A 17,896-nucleotide genomic window follows, 5' to 3' on the forward strand; every position below is an offset into this window, starting at 1 on the left:
GTTCCTCTCGCTCCAGTCTGTATAGTTTGTACGAGCAGCAATTGTGATGCAGTCATAAGACGGCCAGGACGAATTTGGGGCGTATGGGAGTCACATGAAAGGAATGATGCAATGCTTGGCAACCGATTTCTAGCTGGGGATAACACCAGCAGAATCAGAACATGTTTTATTAAACAGTGTTGGCTCGAACAAAAATCTAAAAATATACATATATGCATGGATTGGATATCTAATGTCGAAGAATTGTTTGTTTCCGGTACACAAATAAGACGAGTCGATTTTTTTCCCGTGAGTCGTTTCATGAAACGTTGCCAGCAATTTTTATTTGATTACACCCTGAATTTTATTTGTTTTATTTGTTTTAATTACGGGTGGTAATTTGAAATTTAGCGCAACACCTGACTTCACACACCTCATTTACCCCCAAACACTGCGGGGCGGGAGTATAGTTAAAATAACAACCATCTCCAAGTGGCACATTTCCGCCGGAGCGGAGCGGGACATGTGCAGGACAGATGTCTGTTTTATTTATCCAGGCGTTTGTAAAATGCCGCACACTTAAAAGCGCACGTGTTGTAAGTCATTTCATAGCGCGCGCGCCCCGCTGCAGCTCCGCGAGATATGAAAACACGGCACGCAGCCCCCGTGGAGCGTCTGTGGAAGATATGCTGGGTGGGTTCCAACAACACAGTCTACCCCCCTCCTCCTCCTCCATCTCCATCCTCACCCGCATTCCTCCATCCACACCCCTCTATTATGATGTCCAGTTAAATTGTCAGCTGTTAATGATGAAATTCAGCAGATTTCCTCATTAGTCCGCTTTTATTTCCCCTCCATTTCCCTGTAGATTACTTTTTGTTTTTTCTTGTCTTTTTTTAAAGAAAGAAAATGTTTATCAGCAACCACTGATTTATGTGTCTCTGTTTCACTGCACCTGCTACAATACAAGGCTTAAGGAACAATATCCACATGACACCAAAAAACAATTTCACATAATGTATATAACTTTTTAAATCGAGCTTCAGCTCAGTATTTACTGTCAAATAGATAAGTTAAGATAAATAAACCAGAGCATCGCCATCATCATTTAATACCATCAAATTGTGTATGAATTGTTGTGCATTTTAATTGGCATACAATACAAAACAATCAAAACCATAATGATGAATTTGTCTATATCCATATATAATATATATATAAATGAATTCATTAATAACAATGTACATTTAACATTGAGCACCATGGTGTGTATAGACACCAGTGTTCCTTTCAGTATAGTTGTATTGTTGTCTTGATCAGGTGTCTTAAAGAAGTATGAACACACGCGCACACACGTAACAATAGGTCAACACTGATATGTTATTCTTCCTAATGTTGCTGACCTATATAGCGCCTATAACATGGCGTGTACATATAAATAGTCTTATAATAATGTCATAACGTTTTATAATGTAATATGATATAATATGATATTATATAATATGATTTGATATGATATGATATGATATGATATAATAATATAATATATTATAATATAATATAATATAATATAATATAATATAATAATAAAAGCCGCTCACAAAAGCCTTTGATGATGATGATGTAACATGGCATCAAAACCATTGAGTTCAACAAGGTCACACACTCTGAGACACGGGAGTCAGACACTGCGTGTTTTCTCATCATGATTATTGTGTAGAATCACGAGCACGCGGGAATGTAAACAACTGCGTCTGCTGTTGCTGTGGTGGCGACCACAACAACAACAACAACAACACACAAACAACAAAAACAACAACAGCAAAACCAAAGCTCCTTTCAGTCAGTGCCACTGTGGATGTCTCTGTCTCTGCTCAGCGCTTCACTCCTGACACTTTTCTTTTTTTTCCTTTTTTCCCTCCTCTGCCCTAATCCCAAACTCTGCTCACATGAAACTGTTTTCCATGCACTGCGTCTGCATGGCTCAACACGCGCAGCCCCATAGCAACAGCGCCAAGCAGCGAATAGAAAGCTCAAATACTGTCTCTAGGATCCGGGTTAAAGCGCTGCAGGAAGCACCGTGAACGCGTCACGACTTGAGTGGCTGTTGCTGAGTAGTTCAGTACACTTTCTCTACACCCCCACCCCTCCTCCCTGCCGTCTGTTTATTTTGTCAGTCCCATCGTGTGTGTGTGTGTGTGTGTGTGTGTGTGTGTTCAGTACAAAACACTGTTAACAAACTCACATTTATGTTTTCTCTTGTTTCTTACGCTCATGTTTAAATGATGTTTCTGACTGTGTCACTTGAGACCTTCGTGATTAAATTAGAATTATATGACATTATAATATGGACCTATTATTCTATTGTCTCTTATTTATCTTTTGTTTCATGTTGTTGTTTTTTTCCCCCTCTATTGTCTCTTATTTATCTTTGATCTAATTTGATTTAGTCATTACTAATGGTGGCGTTTAACTCGCATTGTTTTCCCTGCTTCGAGCCAAAATTCAACTCAGTGCCTTTTAATAACTACATAATTGTGACATTTATTACATCACATGTATATTTATACAATACCAGCTGAACAAAGTAGTAAAGCCCTAGTATCTTTGTACTATAAAAGCACATTTATATAATATAAAAGACCTCATAGCAATGAAAATGACTAATTAAAAAAAATAAATAATTGTATTTAATTGAGGATTTTTTTTTGTTTTGTTTTTATTGTCATTTATTTTATACAACCTCACTTTTTTAGCAAAAGTAAGGACAAACAAAAAGTCACCAGTGGTGGATGTTGGTGTTTTCACTTGCATCTATCCTCCCAAATTCAAATCTTTTTTTGTTATTGTTCTTTTTGTTTTTACAGACAGACAGAAAGAGTCTGGGGTAATTCCAGCCACGACCATACATACCCCGTCTTTCTGTCCTGTGCCCTTGGTCAAGGCTCCACACCCATTTACACACACACACACACACACACACACACACACACACACACACACACCAGCTGTCGGAAATCTTCCCCTTGCTGAACTGAGACCAATTGATACAGCTGTTAACATGTCCCGGTGATACAGTAGAGCCTGTTTTGTCTCTTGCTTGCCGTTCTCACTCTGTGTTTCAGTGTCTTTTCTCCATCTTTATTCCAACACCTCGTTGCCTTATCAAAAATTCTGGCTAATTGTCAGATGTGGGAGACAAAAAAAAATCCCTGGCAGTGTGTCGAATGAAATCATATGTCAAGACACAGAGTGGTGGTATCACGGCAGTGACTGTTGTTACTACATTCATCTCTTTTGTCGATGCCAAAGCCAATTCTTAAGTTCTCTATTGTCTGCGGATGCCCCATTGATCAACTCATTTGCATTTTATTTGCCATCTATCATTTCCTATACAGCAAAAACATCCATTGTTCTCCCAACAACGACAACAACAACAAACAGTCTCAGTGTCTGTAAAGTTAGAAATCACTTTATCTATTTTTTGGTGCCACTCAAACTGTTAATCACAGATTAAACGGCTCAGTGTCACGTCCACTTGTTGAGATTTCTGTGCTCGGAGCTTTGGGACGACTTTGCACAACAATCTTATTACATTATGTTAAAGCCTGCTCATCTGCGAGCGTCATCTATCGTTACCCTGCCGTCTCCGTCTTCCCTAGTTTGTCATTCGCTGCTGCAAGCTTCTTTCTGCCCCACAACGGTCTCCATCTTATTCTACTCCACTTACACCACCACCCTCTCCCTCTGTCTGTCCCTCTGCTCCACCACAGACTCCTCACCTGTCCACAATCATACAGCAACATCTGAGAGGACTGATGCCGAGGCCTTTGTGCCATTGTCAGTTTATTCTCTGCCTTTATTTCCTTTTCATTTTTTAAAACAACACATCTACAACCATGTGAAATATTCACTATCATTTTCCTCAAGTTATTTTCATGATTTTGCTTATACGTACACCACCAACATTATTAATCGCCACCTAAAACGACTTTGAGTGTCTTGGTTTTTTATTTTATTTCCATATAGGATGGACAGATCTTTGTTATAACGGTAAAATATAAGAGACTGGCACAGGCAAAACAAAACATCTACAAGAGGCGCAAGACTAAAGGGGCATTAAACTTTAAAAGCCTGTCTGAACAGGTGAGTTTACTCACAGCGAGGCAGACACACCAGCGTCCTCCTCCATTCTTCTCTTAGTTTTCCACACATCAGTGCCAGAAACAAAGATTTGGAGCAATCGTTGCTCTCTACATCCTTTTTGTTCACTTGCTGCCTGAGGACTGAGGCGTTTGCCCAGTGGAGTAAAGGTTGGTGGAAAGCTGCCAGGATATACAGTATATGGGTATTTTGTATTTTTGATACTAATATTACACCTGTGTATATTTTCTCTCTTTTTTAGGATTTATATATCCACCTGTTCACAACTGGCTTGATTTTCCTGTACAGATTCATCAATTATTTATTGTCATTTTGGTGCTTGTTTGTATTCAGAGCCACGGTCTGAGACAAAACTGTAATACTTAACCCTGTTGTTCACAACATTTTGAGCTGAACCCTTGGTGAATTCTCAGCTGGTCACTGATGGGCCTGGACTGACTGACCCAGTCTTGCACACCCGAAATAGCAGGACAAATGCAGTATAACTTGATATACAGTATACAGAGTTACGTCTCTGTGCGTGTCTGGGGCATTCCCTTCTAAGTTAGAGCTCTGGATCTAATTCCCTGTAAGCCATACTCGATATGTCATGTCTGAGCAGACTAGTCTCCCCACAATCGCAGGAAGCAGAGAGAGAAAAGGTGGGCTTCATAATGAGTGACCAAACCTATTTTAAATTGAAGAATCGAAGCCATTCTCTGCAATAAAATCAGATCCAAACTATCCAGCGTCCAACGTGTCCTAACGTGTAATCAGCATCAACTGTCATGGAACTGTGTCTCTGTGACTCTGACTGTGTTTTCTGTTGGCAGCTCTTATTGTCCCAGTGAACTGTTGTTAATCCACGTGGAGCAGAAATGACTTAACCCAAAGAAGTTGCTGTGTGTGGATGACTCATCACAGACACCTGATCCTTAACCTGACGGTGTGTTATCAGTCAGCCTTTGACACAAATACTGTCACCTGACTGCAAACCTTACTGATGGAGCAAATCACTGATGATTCACGCTGTGAGAGTTAGATAAGTCCTGATTTGGATATCTTAGATGTTGTTTTTGGGTTTGAATTAACTCTGCTGCTCGACAACTGTGTGTGTGTTTGCAGCTCATTTGTATTTTAGTTATTTAGAACAAAGATTTGAATGACTTTTCATCATTTCTGGGACATTTGCTTGCTGTTATTGAAGAGCTGACAGTGGAGATCTAGTCCTTGCTGTAATTGTACCTGCAGTGATGCAATTCGTGGTTGGAACCTCAGTTTTTTTTAAGAAAAAAATATTATTCTTGAAATAATCATTTTAATCACAATTTTGACAGTTTGTAAATCAGCATGTTGATATTTTTTTGGAGGAGGTTTTAATGTATGATGTATAATGTATGAATGTAACTATTCTCTTTAAATATAAACAGTTTGCTTCATTATCCTAGAAAGCTCACAATCAGTGTGGCAGTGTGTTTGGCCATTGTTTTAGCGCATGCTGTGCTGACACCTACTGTTCATAATTGGGCATAACAGTTCCTTTATCTTTAAGAGAGGATATTGTTTTTATTATGATTCCAGGATGTTACTGTACTGCCATGGTTGTGCCACACCTGTCACCCAAAGTCCGCTGGGATTGGCTCCACCTCTCCCCACAAGCCTTAAATGATAAGCAGTAGATAATTGATATACAAGACCATAGGTATGAATGATAGATGCTCTGAAGGGAGCCTTGGATGAGAGGAAAGTTTTTAATCTATTTATATGCACCTGTTATGATCAGTTTGACATCCCATCCGATTCATCTTCTCTGGTGTCTAACGTTTGATGCACATCTGTAAACTGGTGTGTCATTAAATTCCAGAAATGCAGATGTAGACTTGAAACTGTTCCACTGGTGAGATTATTACTGTAACGTCATGAATTTGAACTTTCAGCGGATACAAGAATGAGGTCAACTGCTAGGTCCACACCTTTGTTCTGAGCAATGACACGAAACGAGCCGAGCGTATTCACTTCTGTTTTATTTATTGATCGGTTTCCATGACCACAGATGAGCAATACAGTTCACTTGTAGGTGATGATGAAGCAGATTAAAAGTGTCTGTATCTGTGGGATCTGGTCTCAGTCATAATAATATAGTTACAAGCGACTGTGCGTGAAGCATTTTTTTATTTACAAGCTTTCTGTGTATGACTTGAACCTGACACTCCGGCTACAACAGAAAAGGACAACAGATGTTTTTGTTTTTTTTTTGTACATACCTGGCCACATTTTAACGTGTCAACCATCAATCCAACAATAACCGTGATCCATTTAATTTTGACCAACGTATACAGTACAAATCCAACAATGTAGTGAGGGTCCAGAGGAATTTTTTTCTTAAGTTTAACCCTAATAATTATAAAATCAATCCAGTCTAAAATGCAGTAAGCAGGGGGACTGCTCTCAGCGAGTGGCATATGTATAAAGTGGAGAAACGGGTTTACAGTTGCTATCAATTTGACACAAAAGAAAAGAAGAGGAAAGGAGGGTGGACAAAAATATTTGGTCTTCTTTTTTGTGATACCTTTTTACCCCCAAAACTTTTCCAAACTAACAGCCCACTCTGTGAAAAAAGGCAGAGGCATGAGCAGAGATCAGGAGAGGGATAACCAGAAAGGACAGTGTTTAAAAAAAAAACCAGAGTCCTCTCTCAGTGCTATCGAGCTTGCTTTTGTTTGTCCATGTTTTACACTCTCCTGGACCAGCCCCCACTCTGCCATCATTTATTTAGAGAGCTTCTTCATCCTCTGATCTAGTGAAGCAAAGTTTTCTTCAATAGCCACCAGGTTTTCCTTCATCGTCTGCTGGACCTTGAGGGAAAGAGGAGGGGGAAAAGTTAGCAAAGTTGTGACAGAGACGGAGGAGAGAGAGAGAACTTGGTTTGAAAGGAAAGTTGCCTGTAAAAGCGAAAAGAACACATTTTTGAGGCACAGCAGAACGTAGAATAGCAAAAGAGAAAGAGTGATGATGAAGAAAAGGCGGAGGGATTAGAGATGGAAAAATGGGCTGCACTGCAGGCGGGAGGAAAAGACAAGTACAATGTCACATGGTTTCTACATTCTAAAACTACGAAGAAATTGACAGAAAAACTTTGAATAGATCGACTCTAGATCTTTATGCCCCGCACCCACCTGACTTATGAAAGCCAAACCCGACCCATCCAGCCCAATACCAACTCTCACGAAAGAACTGATCACAAACAAAACGTCTTAATCTTGAGCAAAAAGCCCCTGCTTACAAGCATTTTTATCTACGAACTGTGTTTGGCTGCACTGTGCAAAAAAAGAAGAAGAATCTAGCCAGGATTTAGCCTGATCCTGCACTGCACTGCATTTCAGCAAATTACCCACTGAGCTTACTTGAGGGGCTGGCTGCTGAACAACACAACTCCCCTCTGGTCAGCATTAAGAGCCAAGGTGCAAAAAGAGCAGTAATCCCTCCACAAAGAGTTTTGGCACTAGTGGTGTATTTAAACAAAAGCTATGGGATACCCCTTTAGGTGAGGAAAGAGAGACACAGGTCAAGTCTCACTCTCTGTGTGTCTATTTGCTTGACTATGTGAAGCAAACACATTTTCAACTGAAGAAAAATGACAATTTATATCTTTACATCTCAGATTGTGTTGTTTTTTTGTTTGTTTTCATCCCGTAATCCCATGTATCCCAACAGGTGACCTTTTAACTACCTTAAGACAAGTGTGCTGGCCTACACACTGCACGGTCCATTCTTCTTGACGGTTTAATAGCTGAATCGCACATTGAGATGATGCAAAGTTGTCCAACAGTTCCAAAATCTACATTTATTCTCCAAAGCATTAACTTCTTACCTGTGTTAACAGAGTGTTATTGTCCTTCAGAGAGTTGTTGATCATCTGCTGAGTGGTGTCCAGGTGGGTCAGCAACTGGCCAAACTGCATGGCTGTGACGCGGGATGACGAGAGGAGAAGAAAGTATGTGAGTAAGACAAAATATCACTTGTGAAATTTTAACATTTGTGGTTGCAAAAAGTGTGCACATTTGGAAAGTTTTTGTTCCGCTCAAAATGAAGAGGCGAGGTTTGACTTTAATTCCCACTAAAAAAAAACACCAACCAAAATCAATGAACGTAAAGTTCATTGAGCGAAGGAGACTTTAGGTGCAGACGAAGACAGATCAGTGCAAAAGGAGGCTGCGTGATAAATGACCTCGTTCAGCTCTCAGTAAAGACTTTGCAATATAATCTTTTAATGCCAAGGTTCTGCTTTCTTGTGCTAAATGATAAAAATATGATCATACACAGTATAATATAATGCATCTTTTTCCACTTAGGGGTGTTTTAGAGTGCTGCAAGATTGAGTCTAATTCATTACCATTTTGAGCCTCCATTTCAGTATTTTTCCCTTTGTAATAGTATGACATGGTTAAGATGATATCCATTTTAATCCTTTTTTTTTTTTGCCTAGTTTTAATTTCTTGTCATGCACACATGCGTTCTCATTGCTGATGCAAATCATCCTGACTGACGTTTATTTCCCAAATATACAAATGCAGCCTGAAACATGATCAGGGGTTCAGACCCTGTGATGTTTATTTCCTGTATCCAACATATCTCGAGTCTCTTATACTTTGCCCCTCCCCCACTAACCTACATACAGTCTCTCCTTGAACTCTCATGGGTGTCATTGCAAGGTTATTATCCCCCCACACATAAAAGAGAAGCTCATAAATCCTCCATGTTTTCATTGTTAGTATCCTTACTCGGGTGGAATCGTCCTCCCCCAGAGAAGCATTAGTACAATATTTACTTGTATAGTCCAATAACTCGACCGGTGCATTCATTTAATGATACTGGGTCACGTTATGCGACTGTGAACTCCCCCACTTTCAAAAATGTCAACGATTGTTATCGCCTCATTATTTACAAGAGTTATGCGAGGACACAAAAGTCTCGAGCTACAACCTTTCAAACCCGCTTCGTTACCTTGCTCGTGCAACTCCTTGACGGCGACAAGTCTCTGCACCACCTGAGGCACAGAGGTGGACATGGCGTCCCACTTCTGCATCACATCATAAAGCTGCGAGACCTGACAAGACAACATCAGGCGTTTAATATCAAAGTCTTAATTTGTACCTTGTGGTGATTCCCTATCTGCATTTTATAATTATGAGTTGCATCAAGGGCAAAATGATGAATGCTTAGGAAACTGCTTTTGTAATTATTTTCTAAAAACATTAACCCTCATGACAGTGTTTTCTTGAGTGCAACAGTCTAATCAAAATCTATTTTAAAAACTTATTGGAATTGAATTATTTTGTCCTTCGCAATCATGATGTAACCAAAATAGTCTGCCCTCGCCTGGTTTAAACTGTATAAAATATACCATCTCAAAATGGCCAAAATAACAAAAAGATGACACAATTGTGTCCCTAACTTTCAAAGAGCTGCATTAGCCATTCATTTAAGTCAACATTATGCTGTGACTCTTCATCATTCGGTCTGGCTGCTCCAGGTCAGACTCTATAAAATCCTAGTGGCAGTAGAGAAAATGAAAATGTGGTCAATAGGAGAGAAGTGGGGACGATTATTTCCCATGAGGCCACAAAATGAATAGATATATTATACAACCTCTGGCCAAAACATCTCAGCTTTATGTTTGAAGGAATATATTGGAGTCTTCCCTCTTAAAGTACTTTACAATAAAGCTGAGATTAATAGCGCATAAATACATATGAGATTATTCCAAGAGTTAGTTTCTATGGATGTCCAAGGAGTACGAACCTTGTTTTGTGTATCAGCATCCTCAATTGTTGCCTTGTGTTTCGCAATCTCATTCATCTTCCCAAGGACACTCTGCATGGGAAGAGAAAGAAGTCATTTTTTTTCACATCTTGCAAAAACGCATCACTTTAGAAAGCAATAGGAAAAAGTCGATAGTGTAGTAAACACAGTTTTTCACAACAAGCTGCACCACACGTAACCATATTTCAAAAGTTAAGAAGGTGGGCTTCTTACTGAAATCTCCATCAGACAGAAAAACAAACAACATTCAAATCAGACAGTAAATTGCAACAGATCAGACACCTATAGATTACCTGCAGCCTTGCCTCCACTTGATCCAGAGTACCAGAGTCCAGTGCACTGACCCTTGCCTGCATCAGGTCTATGGTGTCCTGATTCAAACAAACATACACATATGTCATCCTCGTAAGCTTGAGAACTCACTTTAAGTGTCTTACTCTAACTGCTGGCACAGCAAATATGAACAACCTTGGATAAACTAATGAAGCCTGACCCACTTCTATCGCTACACAGAGTGGCCCTCATTTATCCACCAAAAAGTGAGTGTGCGCTCATTTCCACGCAACGATAGCCATTTATTAATAGAGACAAGTCACTTATACGATGCCTGTTCACAAACTTACAGTTAACAAAATGTTGCATTTTGTTTTTGTTAAAAACAATGATTATAAAATAATCTACAGCAACATATTCAGCACTTTGTCAACAGACTGCGTGACATAATTACAAGCATTAATTCAGTATGCAATTACACACGGGTGACAGTGCAGCTGCATCAGGCTGCTGAGCGGTAGAGGGATGTGTCTGTGAGCAGTGGGGGAGAAACCTGCAGTTTCACACCTGAAAAGGTGTTTGACATCATTTTTGGCATGTGAGATTCTGCACAAGGTAAGGACAGAAAATAAAGTGCAGCCACGTTCACTGCAGCCACATTGGAGAGCCACGTTGCACAAGATTGATTTAATTTTTGTACTTATTTGATGTTTGTGTTAAGATTTCTTATTGATCTCTTATAGTGTGTCATTATTTCTACTTCTGCAGTGAGAATCCAGGGTATTGGATGTAAATGTTGAGGACTTGGCCCCTCTGTCAGCTGGTGGTCACAGGCGAGACTCGGCATACGGTGATATTTTCACCTGAATCTGCAGTTTCTACGCAGGTTTGATAAACGCCTGGCCAATGTGTTTTTTCTTACCATCAAACTGGCTCCTTGTACACTGGCACTCAGAGGTCCCTGCAATAAAAACACAAAGACAGAAAGCACATTGTTTCAAAAGATAATGGAGCCACCTCCATAATTTACATAATTCAAGTAGAAGATTTTGCTACACTGCGACCGAGGCATGCATATTCAGCTGGTGTGAGTGTAAAAGAGAAACAGGGATAAACAGAATTAGAGTGAATGAGGCATACAACCACTTAGGAGTGTGTGTGAGAGTGAAAAGACTGAATGGGGCTTGCTGTTTACCTGCTTGTCTGATCCTGAGCCAACAGCAATCTCAAGCTCAGCTAGACGCTTCTCCAGCTCTGCCATCTACAGGGACAGAGCAAATTGCTGTAGTGACAAGAGCCTCCCACAAGACACGTGAAAAAAAAAAATATCCATGCACATAGCTCTCTCCCTGCCATCCTATTTATAGTCATCAAATACTCGTCTTGACATTCCTTTCCTAACAATGCAAACAAAAACACACTGAGGGGATTACACCACTCCAACATATGCTCTTTTCATTCATCCAATACTCTGCTGCCTCTGCCTCCCTTTCCACTTTACCTTGGCAGACTCGTTGAATTTCTCCTGCTCTGGTCTGCTGTGGAGCTCATAGAGTACAACTCCATCTGGGCCCTTAGCTGCTGCTGCCTGCTTGCTGTCTCCTGCAGGGCCTCCACGGCTGCCCTTGGCCACTTCCAGCTGAGTGAGTAGACGCCTGTGGGAAGAAAGGAAAGGGCTCAGAAAAGTTTATACGTTCAATATTTATATAAGCCCTCTTGTTGTGCTGTTTTTGTTCCCCAATCTTTTCAAGCTTTGTTGAAAGCCAGAGGGTCAAAGTGAGCTTGGATCTTTGCAGAACAGTTTTCCTTCCTTCTTTTACTGGTGTCTCTATTCTCAGCTCTTCGCGCTCAGTTGGGTTCGGACATGTTGCAATTCTGTTTTCTCACCTTCTTCAGTATTTATCTCCTTTACTCAATCATCCATCCATCGGTTCTTGTGCTCCCCAGGTAGAGATTTACTGAGATTGGTGGGGTTTATGTCTGCATCTGATACAGGATTTTTGTCCAGGGCTCAGTGTAACAAATTCTTCCGTTTCTTCAAACAACATTTTTAACTACATCCAGTTCCTGTCGACTAGCTCATCACTCCATCGTGGTTTTGTGCTTTATTCCACCCTCCTTTTAGCTCACCTAGCCAGAGCTCCATCTGGATCAGCCAGGTTGATGTGTGCCTGTGGTCCCAGCAGTGAGTCGAGATGGGCAGAAACCAGCTGCTGTTTGAGTTGAGCTGCCTGCTGAGCAAGCACGACTGGGGTCAGGCGCTCCTCTACATTGCTTTCCTTTGTGGCAGCCTGCAGGGTGAAAAAGAAAGAAAACAGCAAGGTAACAGCCATGACAGTTTTTTTTTCCTTTTTGTTCTGACACAGCAAGGAAGAGGTTGATGAAACCTTCAACTAGAAGCACATCTGGCCAAACAGGTAAGAAAACTACATGTCTAATACCAAGATAGAAATATACACTTCAAACATAAACATGCACTTTTTCACTAAGCATGTAAATACTCATACTTGTGCTTCCAATATAACAGAATAAAAAGGGAATTACAGTATTATTATAATTATTATATCCAGTGTGAACTAGATTTTTGTAACCAACTACAAAATAACTACTTTGTCAGTAATTATTTCTGTTTGGTTTCAAGAGTGTTGGAAACACCCTACAGAAAAACAAGGCCTAGAATGACCCTTTATGTCATAGAATTCAGTACTTTACAGCGGTATCACAGTATTGTCTAATGATATGTTTAATTAAACTGTAAGAAAATTGATGGTTGAAATAATTCATCCATTCTATTTAGGCGTAGTGAACTGCTTGCGACAGGTGTGATGTAACAACTTGCCGTCACAACAATCCCATGTATTTTGTGTCTGTGTCTGTGAGTGTGAGTGAGTGAGTTTGTGTGTGTGTCATCTCACCTGGATTGTATCTACATCCTGAATGAGTTCCTGGATCTCATTCACCAGGCGCTGGTACTTCTGCTGAGGAGTCTCTTTCACCCCACAGCCCTCTCCAAGCTAAACAAAGACAAAAGAGGTTGAAAAGGTCTGAATGCAGAGAGTCTCCCAATATAAGTGTTCATACAATTGCACCTTAAACTCTGCACACTTATGTGGTGTTATGCCCACAATGAAACACTTTTAAAAAAAGTGAAGTAATAAAATTCTGCTTAATTGGATATACTCACAATTTCAAAGTCCCCTGATTCATAGCCAACTCTTCTGCTTTTACTAATTCTGTCTGAGAAGTCTGCACAAGGGAAACAAATGGGTTGTAAGAGAAATGAGGATACAAACACAAAACAGCTAATTGGTATCAGTACCAATCTCAAACTAAGCCAGGGAGATTCAATAGCTAGGAGGTGGATAAGATTTGTTACAGCCATAATGGAACAGCAACTTCATTTGAGTGTTAAATTGTGTAAAGAGCACTGTTTAATGTTTTGTATTAAATTCAAGTAACTAATAATTCTCCTATAAATTAATTTCTCCATTAAGATTCAATACTGTGATAAAATACATAGATAGGAAAACAGCAATGTTGTACTTAGAATTAGTATGTGGTACAGACTTAAAATAAACTACGGTGCCCATTTTAATTTTGATTTAGACACATAGACAATACTTATATTTAATAGTTAACAAGCACAGACGAGGAAAAAACTATTTTTCATCCACCACATACTGACCAAGTCCTTTCGTGGCGACATGCTTGTCTTTGAACTTGTCGTAGGCTGCGTTGGGGTTGACCACAATCCTCTCTACGCTGTCACTGCAAAGCTCCTCCTGTCATTGGAAACACCGGGAAATTAAGTACGATCAACACAACCAATGTCACACAGGGTATGTAAGACTGTTGTAGACAGCAACCCAACCACTTAAAAATGACCCTTGAATTAATGCCAGTGAGCAAAGATTCTCGAAAGCCGACTGGAAATATGTTGACAGATTGGTGTGATTTGGGAGGAAATCCTACACTTGTTCAGTGCCCAGGAGATAATGCATTGATCATTAATCATGAGCGTATTATCACACAACAAGGTCACACACCCAAAGAAACTAAAAACCATTGAAGCCAAAAATCATGAAAATCTGCAGGATATTCACAGCAATTACTCAGAGTGGTGTTAAAGTAAACCATTTTGAATTAGAGCAGCATGCAGGATGACTAAAATTAATAATCACAACTATGTCCAAGCCTGACTATGTCACCTGGAGACAAATATTTTAAAATATAAATTATAAAAAGACATACTTAATGCGGCATGACTATATAATTGTCAAAAAAAATTAAGTGAATAAAAGGCAAAACTACACCTAGATGTCACTATATTCTAAATTATGGTTATTTGATTAGTGATTCTGGGGAGTACACAAGACTGTTGCTTTATCAACAACACGTGGTGGTCAAAAGTGATGCACTAGAGGCTATGGGTATGATTAAACCACCAAACAGATAGATAGATGACATGAGTCCAGGCGATTTGGATAGAGACAAATCACACAAACACAGAAACAACACAGTTACACAAATGTCAGAATGGAGAAAGGAGAAGGTGGTGGAAGGGGAGGGGGGTTAGTCAGGCTCTTACCAGCTCCTTGGGTTCCCAAAGAGAGTTAGAGAAAGTAGTGGAAGAGCAAAGGGAGAGAAAAAAATAGGGAGGAGAGAGAGAGAGAGAGACAACACAGATTAATATGGTTATCACATGCCATGCGCACAATAGGCATAGTTGGCCAGGGTGGGGGCACAATAAGAAAGAAAGCAATGTTCTGAGAGTTGCTGCTAAAACCCCTGGAGACACAGCTGTCCACATACAGCCTGTGGGGCCTACTGCATACAGTTCTTTCTCTTTGCCTCGATTTACTGTGGTGTAATGACCCAATAAGGCTGCATAGTTACTTTTCTCTTTTGAGTCAATACTGCACTTCAGTACTGACAATATGTTCTCAAGGAGAGGATCTTCAAGAACAAGGGGACTGGCATTTAAAAATAAATAAAAATCAATCAATGAGTCAGACAGTCTGTTACAGCAACTGGTATCCATTGTAAATCTTTCATTAAAACGTGCAGTTAATCAAAAATAATCTGCAAGGGCAAACTTCTCTTATTTCTCTACAGTGACATGACACCAGGAGTAGCTATGGCACTAATCAGTGAATCTGCAGCTAGCTGTGACTGGAGTGATAACAGAAGCACAACATTTGCGATGACAAACAAACTCATCATCTCAATATGGACCGATCACATCTGGCAATACCTGATCCACTTAGTAAGCTCAATACTGGTGCAAACACCTATCCAGAGCTTCCCCTACATAAAGTAATGCAGTTTACACTGGTGACGTTACAGTATACATACTGAGTAAAGTAGGCATAAACCAAAAAAAATTGTGGGGCATAGAAATGCCAACACCATGACCAAATTTTATATTATTCTTTTTTCTCCATCTAATAATGTGGCATGCAATGACCCAGAAGGATGTTACCACACACGTTGAAAACACAAGCCTTTAATATGTTCAGTTAGTAGAAACATTGGGGTTAGTCCAAAAGCATTAGTTAGAAAATGGTGCCAGGTCAAAAAGAACATCTCTGAAACAAACAAACAAACACTTCTGATTCTGTTAAAGATTCAGATGGACACACATTAAAAGGAGCCTTGACTATTTCGACAAAGCGTTACAAAATGAATGATTGAATTAAATGTGCCAAACACACATCAACATCATTACACCCTTGAAAAGTTTGAATAAGCAACAAAAGCAGTAGGAAAAGAATCAATCTCTTGCACTTCAAAACAGTTAAAAAAAATTATGAAGAGGTCACTCCATTAATCTGCTTTCATTTCATCCCAGTCAATAGAGGTAGAAAAGTGGATATGAGATTAAAAACATGCATAAAAAGCATGGCATTAAGCTCACTGAGAGTAAAATGTAGCCAGTCTTACTTGTACAAACTAGAGTCCCGGGAAGGGTGGGGAAGAGTCAAAAACAAGGGCAAGGGTATGGGAGGAATGAATGTGGACACACAGAAGGGAAAATGCCATTAGGAATCTCTCAGCTGGTCAGTTAAAAGCCAAGAAATATAAATCAAGGCGAGATCAGCAGATCAGAGACTGTTTACACACCGCTTCCCAGTAGCACTGTTGGAAAAAAAGACTGAGCTCTAACAATAAACACTAACATTAAATTCACACTCTTAAGAAAAGACACTGAACTGGCATCACAAAACAATCAAGTCGAGGCTTTTGTAAGTATTTTTATTTATAATCTTGTGCCTAGATTCTACACTGAGATAATGTTTTTTGTCTCTATATTAAGCTTGAAAATAATGGTTTTGAAAGTGAAGTATTGAGCATATTGACCTTAAAAGGTGATTATACTTTATACTTGCTTGTCAGTGTAACAGGTAGGTAAAACAACTGTTATACCTATTCCACAATCAAAATGATCACATAGTTGAATCACTAGCTTTTTAAAATGAAAACCTCCATTGGAGCTAGCCTGCATTTATTTAAATGATTGTTTGAGCACTTAGTAGCTTGATGACGCTTGATGCTCAGAGATTAGACGAGTGAACTGATTTATTTATTTATTGTTGTTTTTTATTTCTCAACCTACCGATTTGATAAGGACAACATAAATTCAGGGGCAGTGCTTAACATTTAAACTACCTCCGTAATTACAATTGAGTGAAATTGATTTCCCTTACTGTTCAGTCTTATAAGTAGAAATAGCAAGGCAGGTATATGCATGGTTAGGTATTTAATCATGGTCAGAAATGATACACACTGAGCAAAATGAAGAAGTCAGTGAGTTATCACGTATAAACATGTATTAGCTAATTGTGTTAGCGTGTTAGACAAGTCTGCTGATTGTCACAGTCAGTGAATATAAAATGTCTACTTACCGACTCAAACTGAGCCTGGTCGTCTTCTGGAAGGTCTCCAGTCTCGTACACGTCCGGCTCGTTAAAGGCCTATTGAAACATTGAAGTAAACCACGCATCAAACGAGCAAATGACCCGGTTATTGTTAGCCAGGACAACGCCCCGGCCCATAACACAACACGTATTCAACAAGCTAACGTTTTACTAGCTTGGACTGCATTACACCACATCACATCGTAAACGTCAGTGACGAAGTTTATGTAGTTATAAGCTGCATCGTAAATGGAGACAACAACAAAAAAAAATACAACAGGCACAACAGCAGCGATGCAAGAGAATATAGGTGTCACAGCTAGTAGCTAGCACTGGCAAATAGCTATAAAGCTAACCTATCTGGTAGCATTAGGTACTTACAATTCCTGGCAAGTTTGCGTATTTAGGATCAGCCATTGTCAGTGGGCGGCGAAGACGAGGCCAACAATTCACAAAAGAATATGACGACGGTTATTAAAACGTGCGAACAGCCGATGGACAAAAGCTAGCAATGGATGAGCCAGCAGTCTCACAGCCGGCGAACCTTTGCAGGCTGATGTGGTCACTCGCTTGGTTTGACAGCATGTACGTTGGGTTTCTCTCACAGGCACAGGCGAACGGGCGGTGTTTGTGTTCTCTCAAGTGATAGCGAGGTAGCGGGTAGTTGGACGGCCAACCAATGCCAACATAACAAACACCCCGCGTGCGACGCATGCGCGCACCATGTCACTGACACCCACTCCTTTCTGTTGTTCTGTCAC

At 39.9% G+C, this 17,896-nt stretch overlaps 1 protein-coding gene across 4 annotated transcripts; it reads right to left on the minus strand.

Moving 5' to 3' along the window:
• Positions 1-6,128: 6,128 nt before the first annotated feature.
• dctn2 (dynactin 2 (p50)) lies at positions 6,129-17,730 on the minus strand. Of its 4 annotated transcripts, XM_044036334.1 has the most exons (16): positions 17,517-17,730; positions 17,124-17,192; positions 16,162-16,170; positions 14,807-14,812; positions 13,904-14,000; positions 13,403-13,464; positions 13,134-13,232; positions 12,349-12,509; positions 11,720-11,873; positions 11,414-11,479; positions 11,141-11,179; positions 10,239-10,316; positions 9,925-9,996; positions 9,127-9,229; positions 7,994-8,085; positions 6,129-6,977 (listed from the first exon to the last, which is right to left on the minus strand). In XM_044036334.1, exons 1-16 carry the CDS (start codon positions 17,550-17,552, stop codon positions 6,891-6,893), a joined length of 1,230 nt encoding a protein of 409 aa, XP_043892269.1. In that variant the 5' UTR covers positions 17,553-17,730; the 3' UTR covers positions 6,129-6,890. The 4 variants fall into 4 exon arrangements, with proteins under 4 accessions (XP_043892269.1, XP_043892270.1, XP_043892271.1 ...); XM_044036335.1 differs by lacking the exon at positions 14,807-14,812; XM_044036336.1 differs by lacking the exon at positions 16,162-16,170 and having other exon boundaries at positions 17,517-17,729.
• Between the last annotated feature and the right edge of the window lie 166 nt (positions 17,731-17,896).

Source organism: Solea senegalensis, linkage group LG10 (assembly GCF_019176455.1).
Source record: "Solea senegalensis isolate Sse05_10M linkage group LG10, IFAPA_SoseM_1, whole genome shotgun sequence".
Taxonomy (NCBI): domain Eukaryota; kingdom Metazoa; phylum Chordata; class Actinopteri; order Pleuronectiformes; family Soleidae; genus Solea; species Solea senegalensis.